Source organism: Panulirus ornatus, chromosome 18 (genome assembly GCF_036320965.1).
Source record: "Panulirus ornatus isolate Po-2019 chromosome 18, ASM3632096v1, whole genome shotgun sequence".
Lineage (NCBI taxonomy): Eukaryota > Metazoa > Arthropoda > Malacostraca > Decapoda > Palinuridae > Panulirus > Panulirus ornatus.
Window position 1 is genome coordinate 24,392,574 of NC_092241.1, and position 15,842 is coordinate 24,408,415.

General features: G+C 37.6%; 1 protein-coding gene across 1 annotated transcript in view; it reads right to left on the reverse strand.

Annotated features, from left to right (window-relative positions):
• Positions 1–4,812: 4,812 nt before the first annotated feature.
• Positions 4,813–15,842, reverse strand: part of LOC139754932 (nucleoporin SEH1-like) — a 72,460-nt gene continuing 61,430 nt past the window's right edge. Inside the window, exon 5 of the mRNA XM_071672751.1 lies at positions 4,813–5,254. Within this exon, the coding sequence (XP_071528852.1) occupies positions 5,076–5,254 (179 nt within the window). The 3' untranslated portion in view covers positions 4,813–5,075. The remainder of the gene's footprint in view (positions 5,255–15,842) is intronic.

Here is a 15,842-nt window from a genome sequence, read left to right on the forward strand (position 1 = left end):
TTATTCATTCCCACTGCCATCCCGCCACACATGAAATGACACCCTCCTCCCTACCACATGCATGCAAGGTAGTGCTAGGAAAAGACAGCAAAGGCCACATTCGTTCACACTCGGTCTCTAGCTGTCATGTATAATGCACTGAAACCACAGCTCCCTTTCCACATCCGGGCCCCACAAAACTTTTCATGGTTTACCCAAGATGCTTTACATGCCCTGGTTCAATCCATTGACAGCACGTCGATCCCAGTATACCACACTGTTCTAATTGACTCTATTCCTTAAACGCCTTTCACCCTCCTGCGTATTAAGGCCCCAATTGCTCAAAATCTTTTCACCCCATCCTTCCACCTCCAATTTGGTCTTCCACTTCTCCTCGTTCTCTCCACCTCTGACAAATATATTCTCTGTCAATCTTTCCTCACTCATTCTCTCCATGTTTATACATATGTAAGTGATATCAAAATATTGAAAAATAATTTTTTTGTCTTCTGATCCTTTGATTCTACTCCTTTCAATGATATTAGCAAAATATCTTAATACAGTTTTCCTAACTCCTTTATCAGTGTTTGCTTGATATTACTATAAAAAGACTTGAGGCTAGTACTGCTCCTCATAGCACCTCTGATACATTTTTTTCAGGCATGGTTCAGTTTGCTAAAATTATATTCTGAATTTCTTTCAGAGAAAATTCTTAATCTATATTCCTACTTCACATTCAATGATTTTTCATTAACTCTATAATCATTCTGTGGTTTGACTTGTAAAATGCCTTAGTAAAGTCAAGAAAAACTATGTTCATCTTTTTCCTTGTATTAAGATTCACGGATGCTACTGTTATGAATCCCCGTCCTTTATGGACAGGAATTAGAGAAGACTCTTCTGCTAAGACCACCCCCTTGATGGAAATTCCCTGAGGGAATGGGCATCAGATAAATATAGATATATAGTCAGACAGATAGTGATGTGGCAGTAGTTGAGTATGCAGTTTCCCCTTGCCAAATCCATGCTGGCCTTCAATTCTGTATCATTCTATTTCCCTTTCAAATATCTTTTTTAAGTGATATGCCTAGGGTAGGGGAGAAAGAATTCTACCTCCATATTCCCTGTATGTTGAACAAGTGACTAAAGGGGCTACAGCAGGGGACTGGAAAACCCCTTTCCTGTATTTCAATTCTAAAGGATGGTACAGAAGGAGCCAAGCAGAGAGTGCTCATCCTCCTCAAAGGCTCAAGATAGGGTGTCTAAATGTGTCTGGATGTAAACAAGATGAGAAGAGTGGAGAGATAGGAAGCATGCTTGAGAAAAAAAAACCTGGATGTTCTGGCTCCAAGTGAAATAAAGCTCAAAGGTAAATGGGAGGAATACTTTGGAAATGTCTTTGGAGTAAGTCAGGGGATGGTGAGAAGTCAATAGCTATGGAAGGAGCAGCACTACTCTTGAAGCAGGAGTTGTGGAAATATGTGAAAGTGTTAGGAAGTAAATTCTAGACTGATATGGATAAAATGAAAGCTCATGGTGAGAGACAGGCGAGTATTAATGGTTATGCACCTGAGCATAAGAAAAATCATGAGAAGAAAGTGTTTTGGGAGCAGCTGAGTGAGTGTGTCGACAATTTTGATGTATAAGACCAGGTATCAGAGATGGGTGATTTGAATGCCAAGGTGTGTAATGTGGCAACTGATGGTGAAATTGGGCAACATCATGCCTTCAGTATTAGGAATGGCAATGGATAACAGCTTGTAGAGCTGTGTGCTGAATAAGGACTGGTGATTGGGAATACCTGATTGAAAAAGAACAACACACAACAGTATATGTATGTGAGTAGAAGAGATGATCAACGGGCATCATTGGATTACATATTAATTGACAGGCATGTAAAAGAAAGACTTTTGGGTGTAAATGAGCTGAATGGGTTGGCTGGTGGGATGTCTTATCACTATCTTGTGAAGGCAATAGTGAAGCTTTGTAGAGGTTCTCAGAAAAGAGGAAACAATGTCCATGAGAAGGGAGTGATGACAACAAGGGAGCTTGGAAATAAGACTTGTGTGAAGAAATACTAAGAGAGATAAAGTGTAGAATGGCAGAAGGTGTGAATAATGAAGCAAGGTAGTGGGTGAGGAATGAGAGGTATTTAGGGAAGCAATGCTTGCATGTGTGTGAGATGCACATGGCACGCAAAAGGCAGGCATATTAGAAAGGGTAGTGAGTGATAGGATGAAGAAGCAAAGTTGCTAGTGAAAGAGAAAAGAGAGGCATTTAGGCAGTACTGACTGGGAAGGAGCGCAATTAATTGGGGATGTAAAAGAGAGTGGCACAAGGTCAAGAGGAAAGTGCAGGGTTTGCAAAAAAGGGCATATGACAGTTGGGGTGAGTATCAGTAAACTTCAGAGAGAATAAAATGTTTTGGGAAGAAGTTAATAATGTATGAAAAACATGTGAACAAGTAAAAACATCAGAAGGGGGCAAAAGGGGAAGTGGTAATAGGTAATGATTAATTGAGGAGATGGGCTGAGTATTTTGAAGGATTGTTAAATAAGTGTGATGATAGAGTGGCAGATATAGGGTGTTTGGGTTATGGCGGTATCCTAAATGAGTCATGGAGAATGGTTTAGAGAAAAGACATGAGATGGTGAAAGCCTTACATACGATGAAATGTGATAAGACGGAGTTAATGGAATTGCAGTTAAATTTGTTAAGAAAGGGTGTCATTGTGTTGCCAATTGCTTGATAAGGATTTTCAATGTGTGAGGACTTGCAGAATACATGCATAGTGCTAATGTATAAAGGCAAATGCGATAAAGGTGAATGTTCAAACTAAATAGGTGTAAGTATGTTGAGTGTATCTGTTTAGTTGTATGGAGGTTATTGATTGAGAAGGTGAAGTCATATACAGAACATCAGATTGGGGAGAAGCTTTTAGGTTTCAGAAGTGGTAGGGGGTGTGTGGATCAGGTGTTTGCTTTAAAGAATGTGTGAGAAATATTTAGAGAAACAGATGAATTTGTACGTGTTATTTATGGAGTAGCATACGAGAGGGTTGATAGACATGCCTTGTGGAAGGTCTTAAGAATATAAGGTGTGAGGAAAGTTGTGAGAAATTGAGGGAAATATTTTAAGGGTGTATGGCATGTGTTTGAGGAATGGTTCCAAGTGAAGGTTGGTTTACCACAGGGGTTTGTAATGTCACCATAGTTGTTTCCTTTGTTTTTGGATGAGACAATGAGGGAGGTAAATGCAAGAGTCTTGGAGAGAGGAGTGAGTATGCAGTCTGTGGGGGATGAGAGGGCCTGGGTAGTGAGTCTGTTGTTGTTTGCTGATGATAAAACACTGGTGGCAGATTTCAATGAGAAACTGCAAATGTTGATGGCTGAGTCTGAAAGATTGTCTGAATGGAAAAAGTTGGGAGTAAATATGAATAAAAGCAAGGTTATTAGGTTTAGCAGGCTTGAGATAGGTTAATTGGGGTGTGAGTTTGAAAGTAGAAAACTTGGAGGAATAAAAGTGTTTTAGATACCTGGGAGTGGACATGGCAGTGAATAGAATCATGGAAGCAGGTATGAGTCATAAAGATGGGTAAGGAGGCAGAGGTTCTAGGAGCAGTGAAGAATGTGTGGAAAGGGAATGTTATCTAGGAGGGCAAAAATGGGTGTGTTTGAAGGTCTGGTAGTCCCACCAATATCATAATGATGCAAAGCATGGGCTGTAGATAAGGCTGTGGAGGGAAACGTGAATGTGTTGAAAATGAAATGTTTTGAGGACAATGTGTGGTGCGAGGTGGTTTGATTAAGTAATGAAAGGGTAAGAGAGTTCAGCAGTGATAAAAAGAGTGTGGCTGAGTGAGCTGAAAAGGGTGTGCTGAAATGGTTTGGACGTATGGAGAGAGTAGTGAGAAAAGGTTGACAAAGAGGATATATGTGTCAGGAGTGAAGGGAACAAGGAGATCAGGGAGACCAAACTGGACATGGAAAGATGGAATCAAAAAGATTTTGAGCACTTGGGGCCTGAACAAGTTGGAGGGTGAAAAGAATGCAAGATATAAATCAAATTGGAATGATGTGGCATACTGGGGTTGATATGCTGTCAGTGGACTGAACCAAGGCATGTGAAGTGTCTGAGGTAAACCTCAGAAAGGTCTGTGAGGTCCTGGTTGGGGAAAGGGAGCTGTGGTTTCAGTGCAGTACATGACAATCAGATATTTGATGTGAATGCATGTGGTCTTTCTTCGTCTATTCCAGACACTACCTCGCTAATGTGGGAAATGGTGATCAAGTATGAAAAAAAATCAAGCTGATTGGTCTAAACTATGATGATGTTTGCAAGACTATATCTAATCAGATGTGCTTTTGTCAACTTTGTCATTTTCAAGGAGATGGCTGGAATTTTATTTGGTCCTGGGGCTGAATTCTCTTTTAAGTTGATCTGTTGCCTTGTATGTGACATTTCCCAATATCTCAGTACCTATGACTGCATTTCCCTCCTGTTAATTAAACAGTTTATCATCTATCTAAGGCTTTTTGAGTGCTAAACACAAAAGAATAAGGGCCTCATTTGTGAACATGCCCTCTAGCTGTCACATGTAATGAAATGAAACTAGTGACCACCATCTACAGCCAAGCCCCACAGGATATCACTATTACTTGGTTTACACATGGTTTCATATAAAGATTACCAACTTACAACGTAGCTTTCAGTCTGGGCTCACAAGTCATATACATACTCAACTTTGATAACCCTTTTAGTGAAATATTACATATCATTTGTTGAACTAGCTTTCCTGTTAATCAAATACCCTGTTGGATGCAAATGAAATCCTTTGGAAGCATCATTAAAATATTATATTTCTAAAAATGACAAAATATTTCAAATGATGACCTTTCAATCACTAATAAAAAAGAAATAAAAAAGAATTAAATTCATGGGTACTAATACCATCTGACTTTACTGAGAAAAAAAAGACAAAATAATTCTATGAAATCAAAGAATAACTGGAATTCATAAAGAGAAACATGGCAAAGTCTTATAAAAACAATACTATATATGAGATATTCACACACTATGTTCATATACTGCCTACACTAATGCCAAGGTACATGGGATGGATGTGCTGTAGGTGCCAACTTGAAGTATCTTGCTGTGCGTTGTCCAGTGGCTGTTGCTCCTAACTGTTGAGAACCTCCCCCTGAGTTTCCTGCTTCTGTCTCAATAGCATCACCACGAAGGGTTGAGATACACTTCCAGATGTCCAGATAATTCGCTGAGGGCAAAGTATCTTATCAAGGATTTATGAAATTACTACTGAAAATAGCTGACAATAATACAGGTGATCTTATTCTTATGCCTATTTGCTTATCCCTTCAATGTGAAGTACATCAGGAATAATTGATAAACTGCCTCATCATTACCACATGTCTAATCTATAATTCAATAAAACCAGTGCCTACCATCATCCACTGCCATACCTTAAAGACTACTGTAATTCCAGGTTTTACCATAACTGCTTCACATGAACTAGTTCAGCCTTCTGACAATATGAAGCCCCCATATACCATGTTGATTCAATTCATTCTATCCCATGCACACCTCTCATCCTCCAGAACGTTCAGGCCCTAATACCCAAAAGCCTCCTTCTCCCCCGTCTTTCCGTCTCCTCCTCAGTCTCCCCAAAGTCAGGACCCTTTAAACTGGGAAAAAAGTATGAAAATAACCTGAAGGAAATATGCAGGATGTTACATAGAAATTCCAATTGGGTATTCACATAAAAATGCAAGGACAAATCAGATGATTAACTGTTTAACTAACATGATGAAAATGTACTTAGAGATACCAAGATATTGGTAGATGACATAATCAGAGCAATCAGAAAAAAATCAAGTTTGGGGCTAGATGGAATCCTTGTCAATGTGCAACTGTACAAGGGGGAAAGTAGTCAAACCCAATTACTGTATTAGCTCATTACAATTACACATATGAAAGTTGAATGCAGAGAAAGAGAACACACATTGTTTCTAAAGCCTTCAGATAAACTAGACCATAGGATGTGTCTAGAGAAAGTAGCTAAACATAACATTAAAGGTAATATGGGAAGATGAATCAGAGTTCTCATCTAACAGAAACTTAAAAGAAGTAGCAAACAGAACCATGCCTGAGAATGATGTTCTATGTGGGATACCACAAGGAATGACTGCTAGTCTCTTTAGTCTTTACAATAAAAATATAAGACATCAGCAGCAAAGTAAAAGAAAGAATTGAAAGGAGATTTGTAAATGACACGAGAACAAGCAAACTGATTGAATCAGAAGCTAATAAAAAAAAAGTAAAAAGACTTAGGCATGATTTATAAATCGGCAGCAGTAAACATGATGGAATTTCAAAATGACAGGTTTGAGAAAACAAACCATGGAACATGTGAGAATACCAGTACCTAATAAATGCCAATCAGAGAAAGCAATTGAAAGTATTACAAATGATAAAAAAGTATGCATCATCATGAATTAGAAAACCAAGAAAACCATAATTTGAGAACATATGGAGAAAATAGCATTATCAAGCTAAGTAATTTTACAAAATGAGAGAAACTATTAATAAAACTGTTTAATGTATACATAAGAAGCATCAACATAACCAAAGGAAATACAAAAAAATTAAAGAGAATTCAAAGGCACTTAACAAGCAAAACAGAGGGAATGGTAAATGTAAACTACCATGAAAGGTTGAAAGATGTGGAATTCTATAGCCCTCATTTTCTCTCATCCACTCTCTAGCTGTTGTGTAATTACCAATTTGTACTGAATGGGGAGGGAATTTTACACATGTGGGGCCCTATATTGTAAATATTCCGATCATATAACTTAAATATATGTATGCCATCTGCACTGACCATGTCCAATCATTTCAATCCATTCATCCACCAATCTTATACTATAAAAATCCTTCTTAAATCTTTTTTAACAACTTTCTTTGCTTAATCAAATGTTATATCACTTGGTTGCTCTATCTTTAAACCTCTCTAAGAATGTCTATGTCATTGATCTGTTTCATTGATCTCTATCAACTCTATCATGTGCCTTCTCCCGATCCATAAATGCTACATAGAAATCCATTTGTTTTTCTAAGTATTTCTCACACACATTCTTCAAAGCAAACACCTGATCCACACATCCTCTACCACTTCTGAAACCACACTGCTCTTCCCCAATCTGATGCTCTGTACATGCCTTCACCCCTCAATCAATACCCTCCCACATAATTTACCAGGAATACTCAACAAATTTATACCTCTGTAATTTGAGCACTCACTCTTATCCCCTTTGCCTTTGTACAATGGCACTATGCAAGCATTCTGCCAATCCTCAGGCACCTCACCATGAATCATACATACATTAAATAACCTTACCAACCAGTCAACAATACAGTCACCCCCTTTTTTTAATAAATTCCACTGCAATACCATCCAAACCTGCTGCCTTGCCGGCTTTCATCTTCCATAAAGCTTTTACTACCTCTTCTCTATTTAAATCAATTTAACAAAGAATAATAGAAAAAACAGAGCGTATCTGGTTCAAAAGACATTTTCCTTGAAAAGTCATCTATACTTGAAATGATAACATATGTGTTATAATGCTTCCACTGGCCGACATACACCACAAATTTTGATGCAAATTGTCATGAAACTTTTAACCTTGTAATCATATACATGTTTAATCACAGGAATTAATGACCCCTAAACAATATTTCAGCCTAAGAGCCATATCTGTCATTAAGAATATGTGACATAATGAGGGTTTGAAGAAAATAAATTTTCCAAAGAAAAAATGCACGTACGTGGTGGCTGATTCATGTGAGAAACTGCAGAAGCTGGTGACTGAGTTTGGTAAAGTGTGTGGAAGAAGAAAGTTAAGAGTAAATGTGAATAAGAGCAAGATTATTAGGTACAGTAGGGTTGAGGGTCAAGTCAATTGGGAGGTGAGTTTGAATGGAGAAAAACTGGAGGAAGTGAAGTGTTTTAGATATCTGGGAGTGGATCTGGCAGCGGATGGAACCATGGAAGCGGAAGTGGATCATAGGGTGGGGGAGGGGGCGAAAATTCTGGGGGCCTTGAAGAATGTGTGGAAGTCGAGAACATTATCTCGGAAAGCAAAAATGGGTATGTTTGAAGGAATAGTGGTTCCAACAATGTTGTATGGTTGCGAGGCGTGGGCTATGGATAGAGTTGTGCGCAGGAGGATGGATGTGCTGGAAATTAGATGTTTGAGGACAATGTGTGGTGTGAGGTGGTTTGATCGAGTGAGTAACGTAAGGGTAAGAGAGATGTGTGGAAATAAAAAGAGCGTGGTTGAGAGAGCAGAAGAGGGTGTTTTGAAGTGGTTTGGGCACATGGAGAGAATGAGTGAGGAAAGATTGACCAAGAGGATATATGTGTCGGAGGTGGAGGGAACGAGGAGAAGAGGGAGACCAAATTGGAGGTGGAAAGATGGAGTGAAAAAGATTTTGTGTGATCGGGGCCTGGACATGCAGGAGGGTGAAAGGAGGGCAAGGAATAGAGTGAATTGGAGTGATGTGGTATACCGGGGTTGACGTGCTGTCAGTGGATTGAATCAAGGCATGTGAAGCGTCTGGGGTAAACCATGGAAAGCTGTGTAGGTATGTATATTTGCATGTGTGGACGTATGTATATACATGTGTATGGGGGGGGGTTGGGCCATTTCTTTCGTCTGTTTCCTTGCGCTACCTCGCAGACGCGGGAGACAGCGACAAAGTATAATAAAAAAATAAAAACGTCTTAGTTCAGGGTAATTTCTTGGCCAAAAGACTTTTTGTTTCAAAATCGAAGTATATCATAATTAAGTCTTTTTTGCTTGAAGGGATAATGTAAAATATACCATAATGCTTCCTGTAAAGGACAGTTACCAAATAAATATGAAGCGAATTCTCATATTTTCAATCCTGTGATTATTCAAATTTAAAATTTGAAGACATAATGGCCCTTAAACAAAATTTCAGGCCCAGAGTCATGTTCACATTTGTTATAATGAAGCTTTTAAGCAAATCTATTTCCTGAATAAATATAGTAAAAAATACAGATGACAGTTCAGTAACATTCATGCAAAAAACATTTTGCTCAGAACTAAAATGTACTATTATGAAAGTCTTTTATACTGAAAATGATAGAGTTCACTGTTGGATGATGCTTCCTGTGGCCAACAGACACTAAAAATTAAGAAGCAAAATTCTTATGAATTCCATTATCAATATATTGCATAATTTCAAGACTTACCAGCCTTAGCTAAACATTTAGAGCCAAGGAAATGCATTCAGTAAGAGGAATAGGTGTCATACCGAAGTGTTGAAGAAAATCTATCTTCCAAAGCAAAGCAGTAAATTGCAAGTAAATGAACAAGTTCAAGGGATTTTTAGGCAATACAAGTCAATTGGGAGGTAAGTTTGAATGGAGAAAAACTGGAGGAAGTAAAGTGTTTTAGATATCTGGGAGTGGATCTGACAGCGGATGAAACCATGGAAGCGGAAGTAAATCATAGGGTGGGGGAGGGGGCGAAAATCCTGGGAGCCTTGAAGAATATGTGGAAGTCAAGAACATTATCTCGGAAAGCAAAAATGGCTATGTTTGAAGGAATAGTGGTTCCAACAATGTTGTATGGTTGCGAGGCGTGGGCTATGGATAGAGTTGTGCGCAGGAGGGTGGATGTGCTGGAAATGAGATGTTTGAGGACAATATGTGGTGTGAAGTGGTTTGATCGAGTAAGTAATGTAAGAGAGATGTGTGGGAATAAAAAAAGTGTGGTTGAGAGAGCAGAAAAGGGTGTTTTGAAATGGTTTGGGAACATGGAGAGAATGAGTGAGGAAAGATTGACCAAGAGGATATATGTGTCGGAGGTGGAGGGAACGAGGAGAAGTGGGAGACCAAATTGGAGGTGGAAAGATTGAGTGAAAAAGATTTTGAGTGATCGGGGCCTGAACATGCAGGAGGGTGAAAGGCGGGCAAAGAATAGAGTGAATTGGATCGATGTGGTATACCGGGGTCGACGTGCTGTCAATGGATTGAACTAGGGCATGTGAAGCGTCTGGGGTAAACCATGGAAAGTTCTGTGGGGCTTGGATGTGGAAAGGGAGCTGTGGTTTTGGGCATTATTGCATGACATCTGGAGACTGAGTGTGAGCGAATGGGGCCTTTGTTGTCTTTTCCTGGCGCTGCCTCGCACACATGAGGGGGGAGGGGGATGTTATTCCTTGTGTGGCGGGGTGGCGATGGGGGTGAGTAGGGGCAGACAGTGTGAATTGTGTACATGTGTGTATATGTGTGTGTCTGTATGTGTATATATGTGTGTACGTTGGGATGTGTGGGTGTGTATGTTTGTGTGTGTGGACGTGTGTGTGTGTGCATGTGTGTGGGGGTGGGTTGGGCCATTTCTTTTGTCTGTTTCCTTGCACTACCTCGCAGGCGTGGGAGACAGCGACAAAGCAAAATAAATAAATATAACATCTTTTTTGTTACAAAACTGTAATACAATATAATGAAAGTCTTCCACACTTGAAATCATAGGTAACAGGTAGTTGTTGGTAGGCAGCCAATGACCAGGGAGGTATATTACCAGCACTATCTGCCTGGGTATCAGAAGGGTTAGTGATGGCTGTGTAGTGAGCCAGCACTTCAGTGGTTGTCAAGTTGTACTCTTCTGACCCAGGTAGCTGTCTTTTTTTTCTACCTCACCCACACGTGCACTACAGGAATTTTGTCCACAAACATACAAAATCTCCTGGTCATACATAACACTTGTCAACACTTAACTCACACAGCTCATTCTTCGTAACTCCTTTTGGCAAACTGGTAGGAGCAATAGTAGGTACGAACATTTAGGTAGAAGCATTAAGTAGAAAATTAAGGAACAGTTGTAGGCAAGAACATTCTGTAGGAGCATTAGGTAGAAGTAGTTAGTTGAAACATTTGGTAGGAGCCTCTGCTAACACTGCACTAGACTTGCCTTCTGCCAGTGGCCTGTTAAGGGTGAGGCACTAAAGGCTGAGTGGCACTGGAGTTCACTAGTTATGGAAACTTTATTGCCTTGGTCACTCCCATGAGACAGTTACAGATTGGAATAGGCATCAGAGCTACACATAAATAGATAGATAGATAGATAGACAGATGAAGTAAAATATATCAAATGCTCCCACTAACTGAAAAATAGCAAATAAATATGAAGGAATTCTCACATCTTTTTTTAATCTGTACTCATTTAAATGCTTAATCTTAGGATTTAATGGCCTGTAAACAATACTTAAGCCCCCAAATCATATTCACCATGAAGACTAGGTGTTATACTGAGACTGTGAAAGAAATCTATTTTCTAAAAAGAGGAACTAATGCAAAAAAGAATTTTTGGTCAAAGATCTTTACTTCAAAATTGAAATATAATGTAATGAAAGTCCTCTATACTTGGCATGATAACATAAAATATGTTGCAATGCTTCCACTGGCTGACTGATAGCAAAAAAATCAGAATATTCTCATACAATTTTTCAATCCTTGGAATCATTTCAGTGCTTAATTACAAAACTTATTGGCCCCTAAAAAAATTTCAGCCCCAAAACTGAAGAATACATGTTATACTGATATTCTGTAGAAAATCAAATTTCAGACAGAATTACTGTTAAACAACATAAAGAGAATCTTCTATACTTGGCATAATAATGTAAAATATGTCATTATGCTTCCCACAGCCAACATATATGACATACATATATTGTTAATTCTCAGGAGATTTATTAGTCCTGCAATCATTTTCATGTTTAATTACAGGACTTAATAGCCCTTAAAGAATATTTCAGCCAGAGAAACATATCCAGCATGAATAATAGGTATGATACTGATGTTTTGAAGCAAGCCTATGGACCTGATGGCATCCATCCCCATGAAGTGAAAGAGAGTGCCTCCAAACTTGCACCTGTGCTTGCTCGTCTTTTCTGTTTCTTTGTAAAAACAAGAGCTTTTCCTTTTCCTTGGAAGCATGCATTGGTACACTCCATCCCAAAGAAGGGTAACCATTCTTATCCCTCTAACTCTCATCCAAAGTTGTCGAATCCCTCTTCAACTACCATATCTACAGATGTCTTGAATCTCACTCTTCTCTGATCACCAGCCTGGCTTCCATAAGGCAGGATGTACTGGTGATAGTCTTTCCTATCTCACTAATGTCTGGTCATCATCCCTGAAAAGTTTTGGGGAATCCAATGTAATTGTCCTTCATATATCCAAGGCTTTTGACATGGTGAGACACTGGGGTTTCATCTAAAAGCTCCTCTCTTTTGGCTTTCCTCCCTCACTTTTCCCCATCGTATTTAGCTTCCACTCATGTCAATCTATCTCTATGGTTCCTGATGGATCAGCCTCTTCCCCTTTTTCCACTAACAGTGGTCTTCCTCAAGGTTCTGTCCTATCTTCTACATTTTTTTTTCCTTTCTATCAATGATTTCCTTCCTTCTACAAATAACCACATGCACTCTTATACTGATGACTTAACACTAAATTCCTCCAAATCCTTCAATTCTGCTACTTATTCTCTCACTCAATCTGCATCTTGTTCCAACACAACCTTCTCAATAAACTCAAACTTGGAGTATTGCTATCACATCTGGGTTAGTTCTAGCTATGGATCTTTACTTGATAAAGTTGAGACAAAAGCATCCTGACTTATCAACTTGACCCACTTGCACTATGCCACAATGTTGGTTCACTTTCCTTCTTTCATAGGCATTACTTTCGTTTTTGGTTCTGAGACCTGGCTGCTTGTGTGCTTCACCCCTAGTTATACCATGTAATACTTGGCAAGTTGCAACTTCACATGATTACCGTGGCTGTCGGCAACTCAAGGTTGAACCATTTTGGAAATAGTTTCTTTACTTACACCTCGAAGCATTGGAACTCTCTACCATCTCATGTTTTTACCAATAACTATGTATGACCCAGAACTTTTTAATATGACAGGTTTTTCACTTCCTCCAAACTCTGTAAATACTTTTCCTAGTCTCTTCTTTTTCCCTTTCCTTAACCTCTTTACATTCCAATTAAGGTATAACTTTGATGTGGACTCTTTGTCTGTGACTGGAGCCTCCAACAAAAGAAAAAAAAGAAAAAAATCTATTTTTCTGAAGGAACATAGTAAAAATGTAGGTAATAGTTTTGAGTAATTATTTTTAAGAGAAAACACATTTTATTTCAAAACTGAATACAATGTAATGAAAGTCCTCTATACTTGATATAATAATGTAAAATATGTCATTATGCTTCCCACAGCCAACATATATGACATACATATATTGTTAATTCTCAGGAGATTTATTAGTCCTGCAATCATTTTCATGTTTAATTACAGGACTTATTACCCCAAAACAATATTTCCACTCTGGACTTGTAATGAGCATGAAAAACAGGCTTTATGCTGAGATTATCAAGCAAACCTTTTTTGAGAAAAATGCTGAAAATTGAAGGTAATAATTCTTTAGCACACAGAAATTGTCCTAAAATTGAATTATAATATAATGAAAGGTTTCTATACTCTAAACAATCAAGGAAAATATCTCATAATACTTTTCTGGCCGACAGTTATCGAATAAGTATAATACAAACGGTCCATGTCACATAATCTTTAAAACATATAATCACATAAATGTTTAGATATAGGAATCACTAACCCCAAAACAATATTTCCACTCTGGACTTGTAATGAGCATGAAAAACAGGCTTTATGCTGAGATTATCAAGCAAACCTTTTTTGAGAAAAATGCTGAAAATTGAAGGTAATAATTCTTTAGCACACAGAAATTGTCCTAAAATTGAATTATAATATAATGAAAGGTTTCTATACTCTAAACAATCAAGGAAAATATCTCATAATACTTTTCTGGCCGACAGTTATCGAATAAGTATAATACAAACGGTCCATGTCACATAATCTTTAAAACATATAATCACATAAATGTTTAGATATAGGAATCACTAACCCCAAAACAATATTTCCACTCTGGACTTGTAATGAGCATGAAAAACAGGCTTTATGCTGAGATTATCAAGCAAACCTTTTTTGAGAAAAATGCTGAAAATTGAAGGTAATAATTCTTTAGCACACAGAAATTGTCCTAAAATTGAATTATAATATAATGAAAGGTTTCTATACTCTAAACAATCAAGGAAAATATCTCATAATACTTTTCTGGCCGACAGTTATCGAATAAGTATAATACAAACGGTCCATGTCACATAATCTTTAAAACATATAATCACATAAATGTTTAGATATAGGAATCACTAACCCCAAAACAATATTTCCACTCTGGACTTGTAATGAGCATGAAAAACAGGCTTTATGCTGAGATTATCAAGCAAACCTTTTTTGAGAAAAATGCTGAAAATTGAAGGTAATAATTCTTTAGCACACAGAAATTGTCCTAAAATTGAATTATAATATAATGAAAGGTTGCTATACTCTAAATGATCATGGAAAATATCTCATAATACTTTTCTGGCCGACAGTTATCGAATAAGTATAATACAAACGGTCATGTCACATAATCTTTAAAACATATAATCACATAAATGTTTAGATATAGGAATCACTAACCCCAAACAATATTTCCACTCTGGACTTGTAATGAGCATGAAAAACAGGCTTTATGCTGAGATTATCAAGCAAACCTTTTTTGAGAAAAATGCTGAAAATTGAAGGTAATAATTCTTTAGCACACAGAAATTGTCCTAAAATTGAATTATAATATAATGAAAGGTTTCTATACTCTAAACAATCAAGGAAAATATCTCATAATACTTTTCTGGCCGACAGTTATCGAATAAGTATAATACAAACGGTCATGTCACATAATCTTTAAAACATATAATCACATAAATGTTTAGATATAGGAATCACTAACCCCAAACAATATTTCCACTCTGGACTTGTAATGAGCATGAAAAACAGGCTTTATGCTGAGATTATCAAGCAAACCTTTTTTGAGAAAAATGCTGAAAATTGAAGGTAATAATTCTTTAGCACACAGAAATTGTCCTAAAATTGAATTATAATATAATGAAAGGTTTCTATACTCTAAACAATCAAGGAAAATATCTCATAATGCTTCCTCCGACTGACAGATACCGGATAAATATGATGCGGTCACAAAGTATTCTAAACGTGACCAGCTAAATACATAGCTACAGGCCCCCAAACAATAATTCAACTAAGCATTCATACTGAGTTTGAAAAAAAAGCTTTATACTGACATCTTAAGCAAATCAATTCTGACAAGAAAAATGCAAAAATGAATGCAAGAGGATTTTTTTGTCCAAAAAAAATTTTCGTTTTAAAATTCAAATGTAACACAATGAAAGGCTTCTATGCTCCAAACAATAACTGAAAATGTCACATAATATCTCCTCTGGCAGACAGATACCCAATATATACGATGTGAATAGTAACAATATCTTTTAAATATGTAATCATGTAAATGGTTAAAAACAGAACATAATGGCCAGCACTAACTGCCTGGGTATCAAGAAGGTGATGGCAGTGGAGTAACCCAGCACTTCAGTGGTCATCAAGTTGCACTCCTCTGACCCAGGTAGCTGTCTTTTCTTTCTGCCTCACCTTTATTTGGACTGCTAGCATTCTGTCCACAATCATATAATCACTCCTTGTCATATATAACACTTAAGAACACAACTCAGTTCATGCTTCATAACTCTAGATTTTCCCAAGGAGAGCATTATATGCAACCCCTGTCTTTTGGTAAAATGGTAAGAGCAATAAATAAAAGTAGTAGGTGGGAACATCTAGGCA